Source organism: Ovis aries, chromosome 7 (genome assembly GCF_016772045.2).
Source record: "Ovis aries strain OAR_USU_Benz2616 breed Rambouillet chromosome 7, ARS-UI_Ramb_v3.0, whole genome shotgun sequence".
Taxonomy (NCBI): domain Eukaryota; kingdom Metazoa; phylum Chordata; class Mammalia; order Artiodactyla; family Bovidae; genus Ovis; species Ovis aries.
Genome location: NC_056060.1, coordinates 23620408 through 23643550, shown reverse-complemented (window position 1 = coordinate 23643550; position 23143 = coordinate 23620408). Strand labels below are relative to the sequence as shown.

Below are 23143 nucleotides of genomic sequence, written 5' to 3'. Positions count from 1 at the left end.
GCAGACATGAAATTAAAGGACACTTACTCCTTGGAAGAAAAGCTATGACCAAATTAGACAGCATATTAAAAAGCAGAGACATTACTTTGCTGACAAGGTCCATATAGTCAAACCTATGGTTTTTCCTGTAGTCATGTATGGATGTGAGACTTGGACCAAAAAGAAAGCTGAGCACTGAAGAATTGATGCTTTTTAATTGTGGTGTTCAAAAGAGAGCCCCTTAGCTCTTGAGAGCCCCTTGGAATGCAAGGAGATCAAATCAGTCAGTCCTAAAAGAAATCAGTTCTGAATATTCACTGGAAGGACTGATGCTGAAGTTGAAGCTCCAATACTTTGGACCCCTGATGCGAAGAGCCGACTCATTGGAAAAGACTCCAATGCTGGGAAAGATTGAAGGCAGGAGGAGAAGGGGATGACATAGGATGAGATGGTTGGATGGCATCACCGACTCAATGGATATGGCTTTGAGCAAGCTCCGGGAGCTGGTGTTGGACAAGGAAGCCTGGCCTGCTGCTCTCCATGGGGTCGCAAAGAGTTGGACACGACTGAGTGACTGAACTGAACTGAGGTCAGGTATGACTGTGGTGTAATCTTTAAGATCACCACCAGAGGGCGGAGCTTCCTTCAGATGTGATTCCTTTTTGTATTCAGGAGCTGATTTGACTTGCCTACTCTGTACCCACAAGACAGATGACTGCTGCTGTGCAGAAAGAGGTTCCCAGTTTCTGAGTGAGGAGCTTCTGTAACATCCAGCTGGAGACACTTTGTTAGATTTGATGTTTCCAGGGAACGAGGACTCTTGCCAGAATGTTTTCTGCCACTGACTCAGTTCTTTTCATCTTCTTAATACTCGGTAAGTAGCATTTTATTGTAAAATGATTTTTCATTTTCCTGTGATAACAGGTAAGTTGTATTTTTCTTCTCTGGCTGAAAACTCCTCCTGTACATTTCTACTATAACAAAGTGATTCTCTTGTAGGAGGGACCAGTGGTGACTCCGTGAACCAGACAGAAGGCCCAGTGACTGTCTCAGAGAGGGCGCTCATGACCCTGAACTGCACTTACCAGGCCACGTATTCAGATTCCTATCATTTTTGGTATGTCCAGCATCTCAACAAAGCTCCTCAACTTCTCCTGAAGGGCTCAACGACAAACCAGAGGCCAGAGCATGAAGGTTTTCAGGCCACTCTTGTTCAGAGTGACAGCTCCTTCCACCTGCAGAAACGGGCAGTGCAAGCATCAGACTCGGCTGTGTACTACTGTGCTCTGAGTGACACAGTGACACAGGGCTGCGGGGGAGCTGAGCACAAACCCAAGGGGAGCAGGAGGCTGAAGTCAGGAAGAGGTATATTCTCTCCTTGATTAGAATTTAGTTTACATTTAGAGTTTTTCAGGAAAACCAATCAAGCTCAGTCTAATCCTAGCAACTCAGTAGGTTGGAAATTGCTCTACAGGGATAATAGGGTGGATGTCAGTCTTAGAGAAGACTCAAGCTCCAATTCCCAGAAGCACCCCTGTTCAGCCGGAAAGATTCCTCTCTTCTCTAGACTGACTTTTTAAAAAATCTATTTTTCTCATAAAGTAAGATGGATATTAGATGCCACAGAATTAATAATTCATTTAGAGAAAAGAAATAGATGATTAAAAGCTGCATCAGCTGAATCATAATCATAAACCAACACAGAGGTACCAAGCAAATCACACACCAGTCTGCACGTGGCTGAGACGTAACGCTGTTGAGGTGCTGTTTCCAGTGGAAGCCTTTGAACTGGAGCTGCAGCAGCCGTGGGATGAAAAAGCGTTTGTGACTTTTGAGTGGCTGTGTTTCTTGTATTATTCATCTGTTTATTTAGTTTTGGTTCATCTGGGTCTTTGTTGCTGAACTCGGGCTCCTCCAGCTGCAGTGAGTGGAGGTCACTCCTCACTGCAGCGCGGGGGCCTCTCAGCGCGGTGGCTTCTCACTGCAGAGCACAGCTCCTGGGGTGCGGGCTCCAGCAGAGGCGGCGCGTGGGCTCAGTAGGTGCGGCGCGCAGCCTCTAGGGCTACACTTCTGATAGGAGGAAATAATACATGGTCTGGTGAGCTCGTACTCATTTTGACTACAGGGTGGATATTTAAAAGCAAGATTATCTTAGCACGCATTATTGATGACTGTTCGACACATACAGCTGGACAAATGTTGTCCACCAGGAAACTTGCTATGACTGTGTTAAACAGACAAGGAACTTTATCCAGCGCAAATTTCCCCAGAAACCCATGCCTTGGAGGGTAGGAAGAAAAGTCATGATGATTGAGAGTAAACAGTTTTATCTTCCTGTATGAAAGAACAACTTGCCAGCTTATTTCACTGTAGATTTGGGCTACAGATCCCTCCCCCCAAAAATAGCTATACAAAAATGGATGACTATTTGTTCTCAGAGGTCACTATAATCATAATAAATTGTTTTTGTCACAAAACGTATGTCTATCCTAGATGCAAGAATATGCCTGCAGCCCTGATGTAATTGTTGTTAATTTAATTACAGCATGGCAACCCACTCCAATATTCTTGCCTGGAGAATCCCATGGACAGAGGAGCCTGATGGGCTACAGTCCATGGAGTCACAAAGAGTCAGATATGACCGAGTGACTTTCAAGTCTAAATGGGCAGGTTACAGTCACCAAGCACATCAACGAGCCACGGCATGACACAGGCAAGCTGACGTCAGCCAGTCACGCTTCCTGCTCTGGTGCAGAAGCACCTCACAGCTCAGCCACTGTGCGTGTGCCCGGCAGGCACAGGTCAGGCATCTCCACCCGGATTTGAGAGGGAACACAGAGCATCTCACTCAGAGGAAGAGCGTCCAGCATGGGGCTCCCTGGCCTGCTCAGAGCTGTCATAGCCTCTGTCTGCCTTGGTAAGGCTGGTAAGGACGACCACAAACAGACTCAGCTCTGCTCAGCTCCCATGTGTAGAGGTAGGGCAGGTCATTATTGTCTGTTGGGGTTTAGGAGAGTTGCTTAACTGGCAGAGGAATGAGAACTCTTAATCCTCTGTTCCTTGAAGCCCTCTGAGTTCCCCCAGGAAAATCAGCCTCTTCCTTTCTGTCTCTCGTTCTCTCTCATATATATATACATACATATATATATATATATATATATATATATATATATATGTATGTATTTTTTTTCTTCTTTCTAGGATCCATCATGGCCCAGAAAGTAACTCAGAATCGGTCAGAAATTTCTGTGCTGGAGAAGGAGGATGTAACCTTGAATTGTGCATATGAAGCTAATAGTTATACTTATTATTTATTCTGGTACAAGCAACCACCAAGTGGGGAAATGATTTTCCTTATTCATCAGGAGTCTTACAATGAGCTGAATACAACAAAAGGTCAGTATTTTTTGAACTTCCAGAAAGCAACGAGTTCCATCAGCCTCACCATCTCAGACTTACAGCTCGAGGACTCCGCCGTGTATTTCTGTGCTCTGAGAGACCACAGTGATGCCGCTGCCTGAGGGAGCCCCACAGAAACCTCAGATGTTAACATGTGGAGTCCCCCAGCTATGAACAGCTTAGTGAGATTCTCGGTAAGGACAGGAGAAGGTAGAGGGTTTAGAAGTGAAAACCTCACTGTAAGGAAAATGCTATCTTTGGCTCAGAGAGCATATCTTAAAGTGTCATTCATAAAAAATACCTTTATCTTCAATTCTTTATCTTGCAGAAGATCGTTTGCCAAAATTAAAAAAAAAACTTTAAAAGTGACTTTATTAAAGTTGGCTTTTAAAAATTCAACAGAATTTGACTAAATCTGCACCTGAGTTGTCAGAGTTTTAGGTTCACTGCACAAATATTTATGCATTGCTAAGTCTGGCCATCATGTGGATCTAAAATATCTCTGAAAGGACACTTCTTGGACCCTCCCTGTGCCCTGCCTCACTTGTGCCGTGAATGACTTGGAATGATGTGTATAGAGTAACTGTTACCACAAATCTTCACCCGAAAGAGAAATGAAACCCTACAGTTTTCTCAGAGCTAACCTCATCACCTGGTCACATTCCCTATGTGTGATTACAAAGTTATGTATGTGTAAGGCAGAAAAAAGAATATGCAAAGAAGAAATGCTAAAAACAAAATAACTCACCAATTTTACTAGTCAAAAAAAACTCTATTAGAGATTCATACCTTATAGGATATTTCTAGTCTGAATTTTTACCTGACAGTATATTGTGAATTAATTATTTCACAACATATTTACAGGTCAACATCACACATTCTAATGGCAATATTCCAATGTGTGATTTTATCATACTTTTGGGCTAATTCCATTTTACTAGCTTTTTAGATTGTTTTACTCACTGTAGTAAACAATACTGGAATAAACACAAAGGTATTTGGTGGTTTTCTTGACGGCTCCTAGGAATTTAATAGGAGTTTACCATTGAATCTTTCTGATGTGGCTCCCTGTTCATTTCTGTGACCCTGGAGAACAGAGCATTTTCACTCTGCAATTACTAAACAGTCATATTTTCCTTGTTTCACAAAATTCTTTTATACGAAGGCTTTGCTTCATACTTTAGTCCCAATTAACTCCAGATGGCTTCAATTTTGGATGATTCCACACCACGCATGTGCAAAGTAGCTGGCATGTAACATCTAAAAGAGTTAAGTCTCTGCACTATTGCTTGGTGATATTAGGTGGGAATTAACCTAGTGGATTTGCTTTCATCTGGAATTCCGAAAAGGAAGATACTCTTCCTTGTGTAAGGATTTTCTATCCCTATTGTACAAATAACAATAATCTCAATAAAAAGCAACTTTCCAGAAAAGAAAGTATAAGTGTGTGTGTGTGTGTGTGTGTGTGTGCAACGCACATGTGTGTGAAGGAGAGAGAGAGATGAGAGAGAGACAATAGACTTAATAGCCGAGTCATGAAGCAATTAACAGTTAGAAGAGTTGAATTTTGTAAAACGTATTGGAAAGAAGAAAGTAAAGTCATCTAGAGACGAACTTTTAATGAAGAAAATAGATGTAAGCAGTTTCAAGGAATAAATCAAACACGTGAAAGAAAAAAATGTATCTGAGAATTGACTCTTTGCAATCCCATGGACCGTAGCCCGCCAGGCTCCTCTGTCCATGGGATTTCCCAGGCAAGAATACTGGAGTGGGTTGCCATTTCCTTCTCCAGGGAATCTTCCCGACCCAGGGACTGAACTCGTATCTCCTGCATTGGCAGTCAGATTTTTACCACAGTAAAGTGAGAGAAGTTGTCATTGCAACCTAACATGAGCTTCAAAATCCTCCAGACTCCAGGGGAATATGTCAAACTCTCTGAGTCAATCCTTTGAACCTCCTCTAACTTGAGGAAGAGTCTTAGCCACTGTACCACGTGTGGCTAAATAGTCCCTATTTATTCTAACTCTTTAGTGGATTATCAGTTTTCCCATGTATCATTATTGTGCAGAATAGGCTAAGGAAAGTTAGAGTGGCTTATATATGTTTTGCAAGTATCTTCAGGCTTGTATTGTGATCTCTGTCCATGTGTTCTCATGTACTGCAGGCTGTCTTCAAAGCCCAAGACAAAAGGGATGTTGCAATTAATATGTTTTTGTGTATTTACATCTATGTTTATAATTATGTATTGTATTTTTCAGTTGCTCAGTCATGTCCGACTCTTTGTGTTCCAATAGACTGCAGAACACCAGGCTTCCCTGTCCTTCACTATCTCCCAGAGCTTGCTCAGACTCATGTCCATTGAGTCACTGATGCCATCCAACCATCATCCTCTGTCATCCCCTTCTCCTTCAATTTTTCCCAGCATCAGGGTCTTTTCCAATGAGTCGGTTCTTCGCATCAGGTGACCAAAGTATTGGAGCTTCAGCTTCAGCATCAATCCTTCCAGTGAATATTCAGGACTGATTTCCTTCAGGATTGACTGGTTTGATCTCTTTGCAGTCCAAGGGACTCTCAAGAGTCTTCTCCAACACCACACTTCAAAAGCATCAATCCTTTGGCACTCAGCCTTCTTCATGGTCCAACTCTCACATCCATACATGACTACTGGAAAAATCATAGTTGTGACTATATGGACCTTTGTTGGCAAAGTAATGTCTCTGTTGTGACTATAACTGTGAGCTCCACAGGGTCAGGAAACCTGAATGCATTGTACATTACACAGTACACAGCGCAGAGTGGTTACACAGCAAATATTGGTTGACTGAAGAAGAAGAATTAATTCATAAAATCAACAGATATAGAGCCTCTACCCTTCAGATGCTGTTAGGTAATTGCGGATCTATTATTTCTTGCAGTTCATTTCTCATCAGCATAAGAATACTTCTGTTTATATGTGTCATAAGTTCCCTTTCTGTTTGAACAGATTTTCTTCATATGATACTATTTTCAGGCTTGCAATTAAATTAAATGGTCTCCCTCCTGTTGGCATAGACAGAGCCATCTTAATCACCTGAGTGAGTCTACAGTAAGGTATATAGACTGGTTCTCTTGTAAACTTGGAAGTCCCTCTTATCAGTGATTCTTCTAGGTTTCAGCCAATGTTAATGTACCCCTGTATTATCTCTTTCTGCTTTCATCTCTAGACTTTTTAATCTTCGAATTTTAGCCTCAAATATTTACTTGCTGTGGCTAAAGATATGAATCCTATTAAGCTAAGGATGGTAGTGGGCAAGGAGGGAGCAGTGGTCCAGAGTGAAAGGAAGTCATAGTTACTTTAGTTCTCTTTGAGTCCCAGTACTTTCCCTTTCCATCCTAATTTCCAGGGTTCAAAGGAAATGAGCTTTGTGTAACAGGTATTCTCCATACACTAGATATCGCCCATGAGTACAATGGGATGGTGTCACACTATCCGTCTCTATTTACCTTTACTGTTGCCAGGACTTTTGCTGCTTCTTTGCATATTTTCTCTTTCAAATCTAAAGACCTAGTTTAGGGATAAACACTCCTACCACTGGGAGTCCTAGCCTAAGACAGGAAAAATGTCTTGTCTGTTTTTCTAGTTTCTGTTTTCACGGCCTGACTTATTTTGATCAAGAACAATTTTAAGCTCCTGGATTCACAACCCTTAAGAAAAATTTTAAAAAGTGTTATCCTCAATTGTAATATTTGTATTTAAAAAACTGGCATTTAAAAGACTCTGCCCCTGGGACAGTAGAAAGAAGAATCATTACATCCTTGGAGAAATGAGCTGTTTGACCTTGGAATGCTATCTGTGAAAACAAGGTCCATGGAAGCCTGTAATTTTCTCAAAAAGTAATAACAGAAAGGGAATTTTCATTCTTGGGACAATTTGTGAACAATATTCTCTTCTTCGAGAAACTCATGCTCAATTATAGGAAAGAAGTTATAGACAAGAAAGGAGATTCTGACTTTTAGTCAGTTTGATGACTTAAAGATTGACAGGCATTTTAACTTTAAAGTTAAAGAAATGTGAATGTTGGAAGAGATTACAGTTATCTTCAATCATAAGACAGATGTAACCATTATCTGAATCTATACTAGAAAGCATTGCCCTATAATACACAATAGAGGATTTCAGAGGCGATGAATTGAGAAGGGCTTGGCTTTTCACTACAATTTTAACTTTACTCTTTAGGTAGAGAAATCACAGTAAGTATAAAAAGGAAAAGTCACAGGTTCAAAGAACAAATTTTTTCTCACTCCCCTATGAGAAGTCTTCATTCACATTTTGGTTATGCTGCTTTGAACTAGTTACTTGATAATAGCAAATAGGTAAAGGCTGAAACAAAGATGATGACACAGCCCCTTTAAAAATTATTTAAAAATATATACATTATAAAGGTTAACTCAAAATGGATCATGGACTTAAATGTAAAATATAAAACTATGCAACTCTAAAAAAAAAAAACATAAGAGAAAAACTTCAGGCTTGCAGCTCAGTAAATCTTAGATCTGACACTGAAAGCATGATACACTCACACACACGTGCACACACCAAACTGAATCAAAATTAAAAACCTTTCCTCTGTAAAAGACCCTGTTAAAATACGAAAAGATAAGTTACAGAACTGGGGGTGAAAGTGAAAGTTGCTCGGTCGTGTCCAACTCTTTGCAACCCCTTGGACTCTATAGTCCATGGAATTCTCCAGGCCAGAATACTGGAGTGGGTAGTCTTTCCCTTCTCCAGTGGATCTTCCCAACCCAGGGATCGAACCTCGGTCTCCCGCATTGCAGGTGGATTCTTTACCAACTGAGCTATGAGGGAAGAAAACGAGCCTTGGATTCGAACAGGTATTTCACCAAAGAGGGGATATACAGACTGCAAATCAGCACCTGAAAAGATGTTCAACAATATTAACCATCAGAGAAATGCAAATTGAAGCCACAATGAAATATCACTACACACATCTCAGTGGGCCTAAAATAAAAAATAGTGATAACACAAAATTCTGGCAAACATGGGAAAAGCTCAATCACTCACAAATTGCTGATGAAGATATAAGATGATACGGGCATTATGGAAAATTGCTTGGCAGTTTCTCATAAAGCTAAACATGGAATCACACATTTGGATACTTATTCTAAATAAATAAAATATTTTATTTACATAAAAACTTATACCTGAATATTCATAACAGCTTTATTCACAGCAGCCGAAATATGGAAACAACCCAGTGTCCCTCAGGGGTTACTGGCTAAGCAAACTATGGCGCATCTATACCATGGAATGCTATTCAGAAATAAAAAGACCAACACGCTGGACACATACAGTGACTTGGATAGATCTCATGATTTTAGTACTTATGCTAAGTGAAAAAAATCTCGTTGGTTACTTCTATATAATTCCATTTCTAGGGCATTGTTTTTGTTTAGTGGATAAGTCATGCCTGCCTTTTTGCAACCCCATGGACTCCCGCCAGGCTCCTCTCTCCATGACATTTCCCAGGCAAGAATACTGGAGTGGGCTGCCATTTCCTTCTCCAGAGGCTCTTCCTGACCCAAGGAGTAAGCCTGCATTTCCCGCCTTGGTAGGCAGATTCTTTTACCATTGAGCCACCAGGGAAGCCACTCTATGACATTGCTAAACAAGAAAATTGTATGGATGAAGAACAGACTAGTGATTGTGTGGGGTTATTGATTAGGGAAGGGGGTCAGTGTGGCTGCAAAGGTGTGCATGGCCTCGGAAGCCTTGTTATGATGAAACAGTCGTGCATCTTGATTGTGGTGATGAACCTACATGTGAAATCCATGAATACGTGAATCTGTACTTGTGTAACCTATACATGAGATATACACGAATATGTGAATCTGTACGTGTGTAAAATTGAAATAGAGCCACACACACACACGCACAAACGACTGTATGCAAAACTGGGGAAATCCAATAACTGAAACCTGTGGATTTTACTAATGTTAATTTCCTGGTTTAGATACCATGGAGGAGACCGGATAAAGAGTACCCAGAGCCTCCTTGTACATTTTGGAAACTTCCATGAATCTATTCAGTTCAGTCACTCAGTCATGTGATTCATAATCAAAAGTATTTTAAAATGACATGCAATTTCCATCATGTTCACAACTGTAAGTCACCTCTTGAGCTTCGTTACACATCCCTCATCCAGCTCCTGGATTCAGTTAGTGTCTGTTCCACAAAGAGCTCCTGCATTTATCTTGCAGTTATCTTTCTCATCTTCTTTCTGACATACACATTCAGAAACAAAGAAAATCTGCCTTCTAAATATGATTGTAAGAGAGCTTGCCAAGTGTGGTTAAAATGAATTAAATCACAGGATGCTAAATGGATATAATTTAGTTCAACGACTTTTAAATCACTGAGAAATTACCAAATTTTCAAATAAAAAGTCCAATAACAACAAACTCCAAACACTGTTACTGTAAGAACATCTGTGCTGCTTCTTCTTTCTTGTCGCTGAGCGGGTAAAGGGTCAAGTGACATCAGAGCAGTGCGGGTGAGAGCTGATGCTCTTTTTCCGCATTGAAGCTGATGGGGTTGGGGCAGAGTGTGCTGTTCAGACAAGTCTTAAGAGAGCTCCTATAAATGGTGGTCAAGTCCACAACATAGACACATGTTCAATGACAAAATCCAGTGGGTGTCATAGAACCAAGCACATTAAGCAACGCTAGTTTTGCTGTACTTGTCTTCTGCGACCCACTCTGCCCTGCGACCTGTCTGATGTCTGTATTGGAGAGCTCTTCTTTCCCTCCGCCATGATCGCCCGTTCTGTTCTCCCAAGATCTATCAAGTTCTTGACCCCGAGTTTCAGTTTTGCTCGGTCCCTGAAGCCGCGCATAAAATTATTTGAAGAAATGGATTTATTAGCTTATATTCCCAATTCTCTGCCAAACAGGTTTCCAGTCAGATGCACAGCTATCCTATCCCTCTGCTTCCCTCAGCACTCTAGTCTCTTTAAGGTCTCACTGTGAGATTCTTGTGTACCGTAGAGGGAGACACAATCCATCACACCTATGCCACTGCTACTAAGTCCCTTCAGTCGTGTCCAACTCCCTGCAACGCCATGGACTGTAGCCTGTCCATGGGATTCTCCAGGCAAGAATATGGGAGTGGGCTGCCATGCCCTCCTCCAGGGACCTTCCCGACCCAGGGATTGAACCCATGTCTCTTGCATCTCTTGCACTGGCAGATGGGTTCTTTAGCAGTAGTGCCACCTGGTAAGCCCCGTTACACTGATGCTTGGGCTCAACTCCTATAACCCTTGGTAGCAGTTTAGCTTTAAAGTACACTCAAGGAACAATGACATGATTAAAATTGCAGGCAGAGAAGGCTTTTCTGATTACTGAGTTAGACCTCCTATGTACTGTGGCCACCAACATAAAAGATGTCCCTCCCTCAATATTTGTCTTTGTAGGTAGCATAGTTGGTCCTGTGAGATGTTTATATGTGTGACCACCAGGTGGCAGTGATTCCATTCCTTTCATTTTTCCAGTGCCTTAAAAGAAAAGCATGACAGCTACTAGAGGATTTGCTCGTGATTGGCTGAGCCGGGAACAGAAAGGCTCTCCTGTGCATTAGAGAAGAACTAAGACACAGGAGCAGCTCCTCAGGGGAGAAGATTTGGAATCATTAAGATTGCATCAAGAGTGAGACGGCAGGATGCAGAACATGCTGGAATGTGCATTCATAGTCTTGTGGCTGCAGCTTGGATGTAAGTTGCAGGTTAAGAGATGGGACCCTACAGGCACGTTTTCCCAAAGATGGGGAGGAGAGAGAGAGGAGTTTAGGCACTGCTCATCCCAGGCTTTGTGTTGGAACTTTCAAGTACTGCTGAACTGAAAGCTTTGTGTTGTTTCTGATTTTGTTTTCCTGAACAGGGTTGAGAGGTGAAGACCGAGTGGAGCAGAGTCCTCAGACCCTGAGAATCCAGGAGGGGGACAGTCTCAGTCTCAACTGCAGCTACACTGTCAGCCGTTTTAGTGGGCTACAGTGGTATAGACAAGATCCTGGGAAAGGCCCCGAACTCCTCTTCCTTCTTTACTCAGTTGGGGATGAAAAGCAGGAAGAAAGACTGAGAGCCACCTTGTTAAAGAAGGGAAGTTCTCTGCACATTGAAGCCCCCAAACCCGAAAACTCAGCCACGTACCTCTGCTCTGTGGAGACACAGTGCTCCCCAGGCACCTGCAGACTGTACCCAAACCCTGAAGCTGGGTCTCTAGAATAAGGGCGTCTTTGCTGTTTTCCTTCCTTCTGGGCACCCAGAGCCTCTTCCCAAGTGGTCCCATGGAGAATGAACTCTTGTGACACAGCCAGACAGCAGGGGTTACTGGGCATTCTGTCCAGGATCCTAGACAGTACCCCCCGTGTTCCCATGGGCCAGTCTGCTCTTTCAAACAGCCCAGAGCTCCCCTCGTGTAGATTCGAAAGGAGTAGTGGTGGTATGGAGTCTTGGCCCCTTGAAAAGACACCACAGGAATCTACCTTCTTCCCTGAAATAATTTTTTTGACATTCTCTTGTAATAATCTGGCCACATGTCTGTAAGAGAATCTTTCCCATTTTAATACATTCTCGAAGGTCATATCTCCACCAGCCCTATTATTACATTTCTCTTCTCCTTAATAATCAATTAGTTGACTGTATAGACTTACTGTCTCCATTTCTTCAAATCCAGTCCTCCCCTCCTTGAACCTGACTTCTGTGAGCATTACTCTGAGAGATGTTCTCACTTAAACCAGTGGCTTTGGTGGTGATAAAGCCAATGATTATTTTTAACCTCGTCTCATCTGAGATTCTCACTTTCTCATCCTTTTTAAAAATAAAATTTCTTTTTTAAAATCAAAATAATACTTTCATTTATTTACATAATCAAATAGCACTCTCTTTTTCTTCTCTCTCTTCCACATAGTCTATTTTTGCCTCCCCAGAGGAACCACTTTTTATTCTCAGGTGATGACACTGACATTTATCTCAACATTCAAAACGATCCTTGGCTTTCTCTTCTCTCTCTCTCTGTAACTGAGGTACAACACATATAATAAAGTGTATAAAACTGAAGCTTAGAACTCAATGAAGTTTCACCCTGGTTAATATCTACATGCATAGTATATATATATTATATCTGGTTTTCTTCACTCAAGATAATATCTTTGCAGTTCATTGGTGTTGCTTTGCTTATGTCTTATTTGTTGTTTTTTTAATTGATGTGTAGAGTTCCTCTATATGAATATCTAACAATTTAATTATCCATCCTCCCAGAAGTAGATATTTGGGTTGTTTGGATTGATTACAGTTTTGTGCTATTGTGAAAAAAGCTGTGTGTGAGGAAAAAAAAAATTTAAACAGATTTTTTTCCTTCTTGTGTAGGGAAAAACACAGCTCTGCCCTATTATGTCCTTCTTTCCTATGAGTCTCCTTTACTACTCACACAAACCATTTCTGGTCACCAAATGTGTTTTTTCCCATACCAACCAATTCTCTGCAATCCCACCTGAGTATCCTATCATTCTAGTCAGTTCTGACACTTTCTACTTGAAAAAAGCATGACAGTCACAAGCCCAAGTGATCAACTGTGCTTCTGAGCAAAAGACTGTAGATAGAAGATTCCCCAAACAAGACAAAACCAAACCAAACCCTGGGCTCAATTAATTCGCTAGAGTGACTCACAGAACTAGGAGAAATATTTCACTTATTTTCACCTGTTTATTATAAAAGGCTATGATAAAGGATACAGGTGAATATCCAGATGGCAGAGGCGTGTAGGGTCAGGTTTGTGAGGGGATCTGTAGAGCTTCTGCGTCCTCTCCAGGGACCACTCACCCAGCACCTCTGTGTGTTCACTGACTGAAAGCTCTTCAGTAGGTCTGGAGTCTGGGCAGTGGTCCTACCAGATGACTCCCCAGCCCACTTGGTGTTCTGCATTTTCATTTTAACTGCACCCCACAAATGATATAGCAAGTCCTACTTAACTGGCTAAGATCACCTATAAAATGTTGAATAGAATTCTTCTTATTCCCAAACTCAGAGGTAAAGCATTCACTATTTCACTGTGATTATTAATTATAGTGTTTTTGATAAATATTCTTTATTTATTTAAATTGATTTTTAAATGTGAAACCAACTTTTGTTTCTAGAGTTAAGTGCTCTTAAGAATGTTGTTTTGTCCTTTTTACATAATGAAACATTGATTTGCTATTATTTTATTGAGCACTTTCCCCTCATTTTCCTGAATGATACTAGTATTCAACTTTTTCTTTTCCATGTTAATGTCAGATTTTTAGTATCAAGATTGTAATGGTGGTAACTCGCAATTTATGGCTTCTTTTCTATCTATAGAAGAATTTGTGTAGGCTTTTTAATGATTTAGAAACAATTTTCAGAAAGTTCACTATAGTGAGGCATAGCCTTATGGGAGAAACTTAATAATCCTTAAATTATTGATTCAGTTAGTTTAACAGATAAAGGGTTCTTTATATATTTATTTTCCTCTTATGATGGTTGATAAATTGTTTTTTTCTGCTCATGTTTTATTATTTGCTACCTTTACTTTCTTTTATTTTAACTTGATATTTTTCTAGTTCTTTGAGGTGCAACTTTGCCTATTAATTCTTAACATTTCTTCTTTCCTGACAAATATAATTTAAATTCATAAAGTCTCTAATTACAAATATTCTTTGACTTACAATGGTGTTATGTGCCCCAAAACTGATCATAAGCTGATAATATCTTTAGTTAAAAGCTCATTTAATACACCTGAACTCTGAACGTCATAGCTCAGCCTAGCCTACCTTAAACATGTTCAGAGCACTTATATTAGCCAACAGTTGGGCAAAATTATCTAATACAAAGCCTGTCTTATAATTTGATGCTGACTACCATGTATAATGTATTTGGCGCTGTACTGAAGAGGAAAAACTGAGTGGCTGTCTAGGTTCAAGATGGTCGTGTGTTGGTTGTTTACCTTTGCAATCAAGTCACTGACTGGGAGCTGCAAGTCGCTGCTGATGTTCAGCATTAAAAGACAGCATCATACTGGCCCATGAAAAGATCAAACTTCAAAATTAGAAGTGCAGTTTCTACTGAATCCATATTATTTTTGCACCATTGTAAAGTTGGAAAGGAAAGGACTTTCTGTACTGCTTTTGCTCCATCTTACGTGTTTTGATATGTCATATATTCATTATTATTCAACTAAAATATTTCCATTTGAAGTGGGGATTTAATATCCTATGGTGATATTGTCAGGGACTTAAGAATGGCCAAATTCTGCCCTGCTCACCACTGGGAAGATTTCTGAAGATGCTGTATATATTAGCTTAATACAAACAGAAAGTGAAGAAGGACTTTTAGCTGACCCCTGGACCTAATTTCCTCCAGGACCTAATATCACTGGTCCTCTGATTACCTCTAGGAAATGTGGGTTTGAGGTTCATGCCTAAGTACAGTTTCCTACTTCCTTCTGAATCCAGAATAGCAAGCTCAGAATTCCTGTAAGGATGAGGTGGAAAGATAAGACACACCTCAAATTGGCCAAGATTTGATTTACTTTTCAGGCATTTGGGCTGAAAGAGAAAGAAGAGGCAGCCATTCCCAGAGCACTAAATTAGCCCTCGATAGAAATGCATTATCACAGGTAGGCAAAGACTTCAAAATGCAGGAGCTGTAAGCAGAAAAAGTGGACTCTGGAGTCCTATGTTTTAAGTTAGACTGAGAACTGATCTTCTGGGCTTCTCTGGTGGCTCAGATGGTAAAGAATCCACCTGCAGTGCAGGAGACACGGATTCAATCCCTGGGTCAAGAAGATCCCCTGGAGAAGGGATTGGCTACTCACTCTAGTATGCTTGCTTGGAGAATTCCATGGACAGAGGAACCTGGCAGGATGCCAGCCATGGGGTCGCAAAGAGTTGGACATGAATGACCGACTAGCATTTTCACTTTTTTTTCAATCTACTACTCATAAATGGACTCTGAATGATAGAATCAGCCCTCCTCACTCCCCCTTTGTGGGTAGAAGAAGAGGGGAGGTTTACAAAGAAGGGAAGAAGAAGTGGAAGCTTCCTGATTTAAGGAGAGAGACAAGGTATTCTTATCCATACCATCTGGTTTTGTTCAGTTTTAATCTTGGGTATATAGCTTTAAGGTCTGCCCAATGTCTTCAGTGTAATAGATCAGAGAATTATCATGAGATTCTTATTTCTACCTGCTGTCTTTTTGTCATTTTCATCTTCAACATCAGAGTGTTTATCATCATTTATTGAACCACTACCATATGTCAAGTCCATTACTCAGCACTTTAGATACTCTTTTTATAATCTAAAACACACAAACTAATATTAATCTATCCTCAGGTAAGGAAACTTAGCTTTCAGTTCAGTTCAGTTGCTCAGTCATGTCTTACTCTTTGCGACCCCACGAATTGCAGCACACTAGGCCTCCCTGTCCATCACCAACTCCTGAAGTTCACCAAAACTCATGTCCATCAAGTTGGTGATGCCATCTAGCCATCTCATCCTGTGTCATCCCTTTCTCCTCCTGCCCCCGATCCCTCCCAGCATCAGAGTCTTTTCTAATGAGTCAACTCTTCGCATGAGGTGGCCAAAGTATTGGAGTTTCAGCTTTAGCATCAGTCCTTCGAAACAACACCCAGGACTGATCTCCTTTAGAATGGACTGGTTGGATCTCCTTGCAACACCACAGTTCAAAAGCATCAATTCTTCAGCTCTCAGCTTTCTTCACAGTCCAACTTTCACATTCATACATGACCACTGGACAAACCATAGCCTTGACTAGATGGGCCTTTGTTGGCAAAGTAATGTCTCTGCTTTTCAATATGCTATCTAGGTTGGTCATAACTTTCCTTCCAAGGAGTAAGCGTCTCTTAATTTCATGGCTGCAGTCACCATCTGCAGTGATTTTGGAGCCCCCAAAAATAAAGTCTGACACTGTTTCCACTGTTTCTCTATCTATTTCCCATGAAGTGATGGGACCAGATGCCATGATCTTAGGTTTCTGAATGTTGAGTTTTAAGCCAGCTTTTTCACTCTCCTCTTTCACTTTCATCAAGAGGCTTTTAAGTTCCTCTTCACTTTCTGCCATAAGGGTGGTGTCATCTGCATATCTGAGGTTATTGATATTTCTCCCAGCAATCTTGATTCCAGCTTGTGCGTCTTCCAGCCTAGTATTTCTCATGATGTGCTCTGCACATAAGTTAAATAAGCAGGGTGACAATATACAGCCTTGACGTACTCCTTTTCCTATTTGGAAACAGTCAGTTGTTCCATGTCCAGTTCTAACTGTTGCTTCCTGACCTGCATATAGGTTTCTCAAGAGGCAGATCAGGTGGTCTGGTATTCCCATCTCTTGAAGAATTTTCCACAGTTTCTTGTGATCCACACAGTCAAAGGTTTTGGCATAGTCAATAAAGCGGAAATAGATGTTTTTCTGGAACTCTCTTGCTTTTTGGATGACCCAGCAGATGTTGGCAATTTGATCTCTGGTTCCTCTGCCTTTTCTAAAACCAGCTTGAACATCTGGAAGTTCGCAGTTCACGTATTGCTGAAGCCTGGCTTGGAGAATTTTGAGCATTACTTTACTAGTGTGTGAGATGAGTGCAATTGAGCCTTAAACATGTTTAAAGATGAAGGGATTTCTTCCCTTGCATTCCTATACACTAATAATGAGAAAGTAGAAAAAGAAATTAAGGAAACAATTCCATTCACCATTGCAACGAGAAGAATAAAATACTTAGGAATATATCTACCTAAAGAAACTAAAGACCTATATATAGAAAACTATAAAACACTGATGAAAGAAATCAAAGAGGACACTAATAGATGGAGAAATATACCATGTTCATGGATCGGAAGAATCAATATAGTGAAAATGAGTATACTACCCAAAGCAGTTTACAAATTCAATGCAATCCCTATCAAGCTACCAGCCATATTTTTCACAGAACTAGAACAAATAATTTCAAGATTTGTATGGAAATACAAAAAAACCTCAAATTGCCAAAGCAATCTTGAGAAAGAAGAACGGAACTGGAGGAATCAACTTGCCTGACTTCAGGCTCTACTACAAAGCCACAGTCATCAAAACAGTATGGTACTGGCACAAAGACAGACATATAGATCAAGGGAACAAAATAGAAAGCCCAGAGATAAATCCACACACATATGGACACCTTATCTTTGACAAAGGAGGCAAGAATATACAATGGAGTAAAGACAGTCTCTTGAAGAAGTGGTGCTGGGAAAACTGGTCAACCACTTGTAAAAGAATGAAACTAGATCACTTTCTAACACCGTACACAAAAATAAACTCAAAATGGATTAAAGATCTAAATGTAAGATCAGAAACTATAAAACTCCTAGAGGAGAACACAGGCAAAACACTCTCAGACATAAATCACAGCAGGATCCTCTATGATCCACCTCCCAGAATTCTGGAAATAAAAGCAAAAATAAACAAATGGGATCTAATTAAAATTAAAAGCTTCTGCACAACAAAGGAAAATATAAGCAAGGTGAAAAGACAGCTTTCAGAATGGGAGAAAATAATAGCAAATGAAGCAACTGACAAACAACTAATCTCAAAAATATACAAGCAACTCCTGCAGCTCAATTCCAGAAAAATAAACGACCCAATCAAAAATGGGCCAAAGAACTAAATAGACATTTCTCCAAAGAAGACATACGGATGGCTAACAAACACATGAAAAGATGCTCAACGTCACCCATTATTAGAGAAATGCAAATCAAAACCACAATGAGGTACCACTTCACACCAGTCAGAATGGCTGCAATCCAAAAATCTGCAAGCAATAAATGCTGGAGAGGGTGTGGAGAAAAGGGAACCCTCCTACACTGTTGGTGGGAATGCAAACTAGTACAGCCACTTTGGAGAACAGTGTGGAGATTCCTTAAAAAATTGCAAATAGAACTGTCCCATGACCCAGCAATCCCACTGCTGGGCATACACACCGAGGAAACCAGAATTGAAAGAGACACGTGTACCCCAATGTTCATCGCAGCACTCTGTATAATAGCCAGGACATGGAAACAACCTAGATGTCCATCAGCAGATGAATGGATAAGAAAGCTGTGGTATATATACACAATGGAGTATTACTCAGCCGTTAAAAAGAATACATTTGAATCAGTTCTGATGAGATGGATGAAACTGGAGCCGATTATACAGAGTGAAGTAAGCCAGAAAGAAAAACACCAATACAGTATACTAACACATATATATGGAATTTAGAAAGATGGCAATGATGACCATGTATGCAAGACAGCAAAAAAGACACAGATGTGTATAACGGACTTTTTGGACTCAGAGGGAGAGGGAGAGGGTGGGATGATTTGGGAGAATGGCATTGTAACATGTATACTATCATGTAAGAATCGAATCGCCAGTCTATGTCTGACGCAGGATACAGCATGCTTGGGGCTGGTGCATGGGGATGACCCAGAGAGATGTTATGGGGAGGGAGGTGGGAGGGGGTTTCATGTTTGGGAACGCATGTAAGAATTAAAGATTTTAAAATTAAAAAAAAGAAAAAACTAAAAAAGTTTTTAAAAAGTAAAGATGAAGGGATTTCTAAGATAAATGCTGCAGGCAACATAAAATGATAATTAAAAAATAAAATCTCCAGAGTTAAACAGTTCAAAAATATTTCTGCTATATAGCAGAAAGTAACATAACACTGTAAATCAGTTATACTCCAAAAAGAATTAATTTAAAATGTAAATAACCAGTTTGAATAAGTCAAAAAATCTTTGCAAGTCAGAAATGGTCTACTTACTCTTTTGACAACTGTATGCTGCTGCTGCTAAGTTACTTCAGTCGTGTCCGACTCTGTGTGACCCCTATAGACGGCAGCCCATCAGGCTCCCCCGTCCCTGGGATTCTCCAGGCAAGAACACTGGTGTGGGTTGCCATTTCCTTCTCCAATGCATGAAAGTAAAAAGTGAAAGGGAAGTCGCTCAGGCGTGTCCGAGTCTTCGCGACCCCATGGAGTGCAGCCTACCAGGCTCCTCCTTCCATGGGATTTTCCAGGCAAGACTACTGGAGTGGGGTGCCACTGCCTCCTCCTTTGACAACTGTATAGTATATTATAATACAGATCTATCATAACATATTGAATATGTGTATTGAAGGATATTTAAATATCCTTGCTGCATACAATATGCAATTTTATAATGTATTTATAAGGCTATTTCTTAAAAAATTCTCAGACAAGTGGAATTTCTGGCCAATGATATGTAAATAGTACCTATGAATCTTTTTTAGCTTATACTTCAGTTATAGAATGTGAAAGTGCCCATTTTCTGATTTATCACACACATTGAATGTGAATATTATGATTCTTAACTCTTTTTGCAACCTGATGGGTGAGAAATGATAGAAAGGTATTTTCAAGAAAGTGTGAATTAAAGAAAACAAATCTTAAGAACTGAAGTGGCAAGAGGAGGGAGCAGTTACAGGAATCTGAAGAGGTTCAGCTGCAGCTGGGCAGTAAAACTTACGATTTCTTCTTTTCTAGCATAAGCATTTATGCTTACATTTCTCTCTAGGTTCCTGTGTGTATTGGTTACTCAGTAGTGTCTGAGTCTTTGCTACCCCATGGACTGTAGCCCACCAGGCTCCTCTGTCCATGGAATTTTCCAGGCAAGAATACTAGAGTGGATTGTCATTCCTATCTCCAGGGGATCTTCCCCACCCAGGGATCGAACTTGGGTCTCCTGCATTGCAGGCAGATTCTTTACTGTTGGAGCTGTCAGTGAAGCCCCTCTAAGTACATACTTAGCCACATACTACAGATCTGATGTGTTAACAATTGTTTTCCCCAGTAGGAGGGAAAGAGATGAGCAGTATCTGGCAAGGCTGGGCTGGGTCCAGAGATGATGGTGTTTCCATGGCAACCTCCCACTCTTGGCAGCTGGGCTTCTGGCGCCGTCCTCCTTCCTGCCTGTGACTTGCTCTGATTGGCTGGGCTGACGCTGTTTCCTGTAGAAAGTTGGGAACACAAGAGGCAGCAAAGCAGATCTTTTATCCTGTGAGTCCTTGAACATTTTACAGACACAAGAATTCAGTTCTCAGTGAGTCTGCGTGACAGAGGAATGGACGCATCCCTGAGCCTGCTCATCATTTGGTTACAACTAGACTGTGAGTTAGAGGGATTTGGAAACGGGCAAAGAAGGGGCAACTCCCGGATATTCCTCTCCAGGGAAGAGAGAAAGTCAGGGAGCTGTACCTGCGTGGTCTCCGGGAGTTCCTGTGGATAGCGAAAAAGTAAACTTAAACTTAGTTTCCAAAGAACAATCCGCCGCTAACCAGCCTGTCTCTGTGTTCCCTTTCTGAACAGGGGCGAGCAGTAAACAGGACGGGAGTCAGAGTCCTGAAGCTCTGCGCGCGAGAGGGAGAAGGCTTGGTTCTCAACCGCAGTCACACCGACAGCGCTCTGTGCTCCCTTCAGTGGTTCAGGCAGGATCCCGGGAAAGGGCCCGCATCTCTATTGTCAATTCAGGCGAACCAGAAAGAGCAAGCACGTGGAAGAATTACAGTCTCGTTGGATAAATCGTCAAGACACAGTGCTTTATACATTGCAACTTCTCAGCACAGTGACTCGACCACCTACCTCTGTGCTGTGAGGCACAGTGCACCCAGGGAACCTGTTCCCAGTACTCAGACTGCAGATGAGGCTCCAACCACGTCCTGTCTTGGCACTGAGGAAACTTTTCCCATTAAGCGGTTCCTATATTAACTTTCCTTCCAGATAGAGGCAATTAGCAAGGGTAGGGTGACTTGAGAGAATAGCCCTGAAACACGTGCATTCCCATAGGTAACACAGATGACCAGTGCAAGCTCCATGCATGCAGCAGGGCACCCAAAGCCCAGGCTCTGGGACAACCCAGAGGGATAGGGTGGCAGGGGAGGTGGGAGAGGTGTTCAGGTTGGTGGGGACTCAGGTATACCTGTGGCCGATTCATGTTGATATATAGCAAAGACCATCACAATATTGCAAAGCAATTACCCTCCAATTAAAATAAATAAATTTAAAAAATCTGATGAAATGATCTAAAATTATATTGTGAATTGTTTGATCTTTAGATTCTCATCAGCTTCAATTTAAATAATAGTTTTACAATCTAAATGGGAAAAGAATTTGAAAAAGAATAAATACATGTATATGCATAGCGGAATTGCTGTGATGTACACCTGAAAATAACACAGCATTGTTAATCAGCTATTCTCTGATATAAAATAAAAAGTTAAAAAACAGTAGTTTTGTTGAGATTAAGTAGCATTTCACACAGTTCACTCTTTTAAACGAACAACTAAGTGTGCATCTGGTATATTCACAGCATGGCACAGTCATTCCCTCTACCTAGATTTGAAACCTTGTTGTCACCCCAAGAGGAAACCACACACCCATGAAGCAGTCACTCCCCATGCTCCCCACACACATGTCCCTGGAAGCCACCAACGTGCTTTCTGACCATGGATTTACTTATTTTATGTATTCCATGCAAATGGAATCATACAACACATGGCATTCTTGCATTGTTTATTTTACTTATCATAATACTTTGGAAGTTCATTCAACTCAGGACCAACTGTTAGTTAGTGAAAGTCTCTCACTCGTGTCCAACTCTTTGTGACCCCATGGACTATACAGTCCATGGAATTCTCCAGGCCAGAATACTGGAGTGGGTAGCCTTTCAATTCTCCAGGGGATCAAACCAGGTCTCCCGCATTGCAGGGGGATTCTTCACCAGCTGAACCACAGGGGAAGCCCAAGGGAAGCCACAAGGGAAGCCCAAGACTACTGGGTAGCCTATTCCTTCTCCAGTGGATCTTCCCTACCCAGGAGTCGAACCGGGGTCTCCTGCATTGCAGAGGGATTCTTTACCAACTGAGCTATGAGGGAGCTATATGGTTCAGGTGTATGCACTATATGGTTCATCCTTATCCAATCACAAAGGATGCCATACTGCTAATTAGCCTGCTGACATTGTCCCTGTTCTTCCCATCCCCCTCCACCCATCTGTTTTGCTAGAAGTTTGTCAGTTTTACTGATTCTCTTAGAGAACTAACTCTGTTTCATTGATTTTCTCTATTGTTTATCTCTTTTAAATTTTATTGATTTTTCCATTTATCTGTATTATTTTCTTATGCTTGTTTTGGATTAATTTATCTTTTCCTTGTCTAGGTTCTTCAGGTAGAAGCTTAGATAATCTGAGATTTTATTCTTTTTTTTTTATATTTGCATGTAGTGCTAAAATTTCACTCTCAATACTTCTTTGGCTGTGTCCCCCCAGTTTTGGTATGTTGTATTTTTGATTTTACTCAATTCATGAGAAATTCAATGATTTCCCTTGAGACATTCTCTATGACCCATAGATTATTAAGAAGTGTGTTGTTTGGTTGCCAAATGTTTGGGAATTTTCCTGTATCTTTCTGTTATTTATTTATACTATTATTTCATTGTGGTTAGAGAACATTCTCTTTCTAGTTCAGCTTTTTACATTAGATTTGTTGAGTTTTTTAAGATCCCAAGATTTGGACTTACCTGGTATATATTCCATGGACACTTGAAAAGAAGTATATTCTGCTCTGGTTGGGTGGAGTGCTGTATAGCTGACTATTAAATCCTGCTGGTTAAGGATGATATTGAGTTCTTCTATAGATCTGCTGATTTTCTGGCA

At 40.9% G+C, this 23143-nt stretch overlaps 1 pseudogene and 3 gene segments (V, D, J or C); all 4 read left to right on the top strand.

Annotated features, from left to right (window-relative positions):
- The first annotated feature begins 661 nt into the window (after positions 1 to 661).
- Positions 662 to 2339, top strand: LOC114108640 (T cell receptor alpha variable 18-like). The segment is given in 2 exon segments: positions 662 to 853; positions 979 to 2339. Coding segments are annotated over 2 exon segments (429 nt in total).
- Positions 2340 to 2709: 370 nt separating this feature from the next.
- Positions 2710 to 3753, top strand: LOC114112128 (T cell receptor alpha variable 19-like). The segment is given in 2 exon segments: positions 2710 to 2896; positions 3181 to 3753. Coding segments are annotated over 2 exon segments (369 nt in total).
- A 7267-nt stretch (positions 3754 to 11020) lies between these two features.
- On the top strand, positions 11021 to 12275 carry LOC114112567 (T cell receptor alpha variable 20-like). The segment is given in 2 exon segments: positions 11021 to 11144; positions 11311 to 12275. Coding segments are annotated over 2 exon segments (399 nt in total).
- Positions 12276 to 20445: 8170 nt separating this feature from the next.
- Positions 20446 to 21711, top strand: LOC114115587 (T cell receptor alpha variable 21-like; annotated as a pseudogene).
- Positions 21712 to 23143: the final 1432 nt, after the last annotated feature.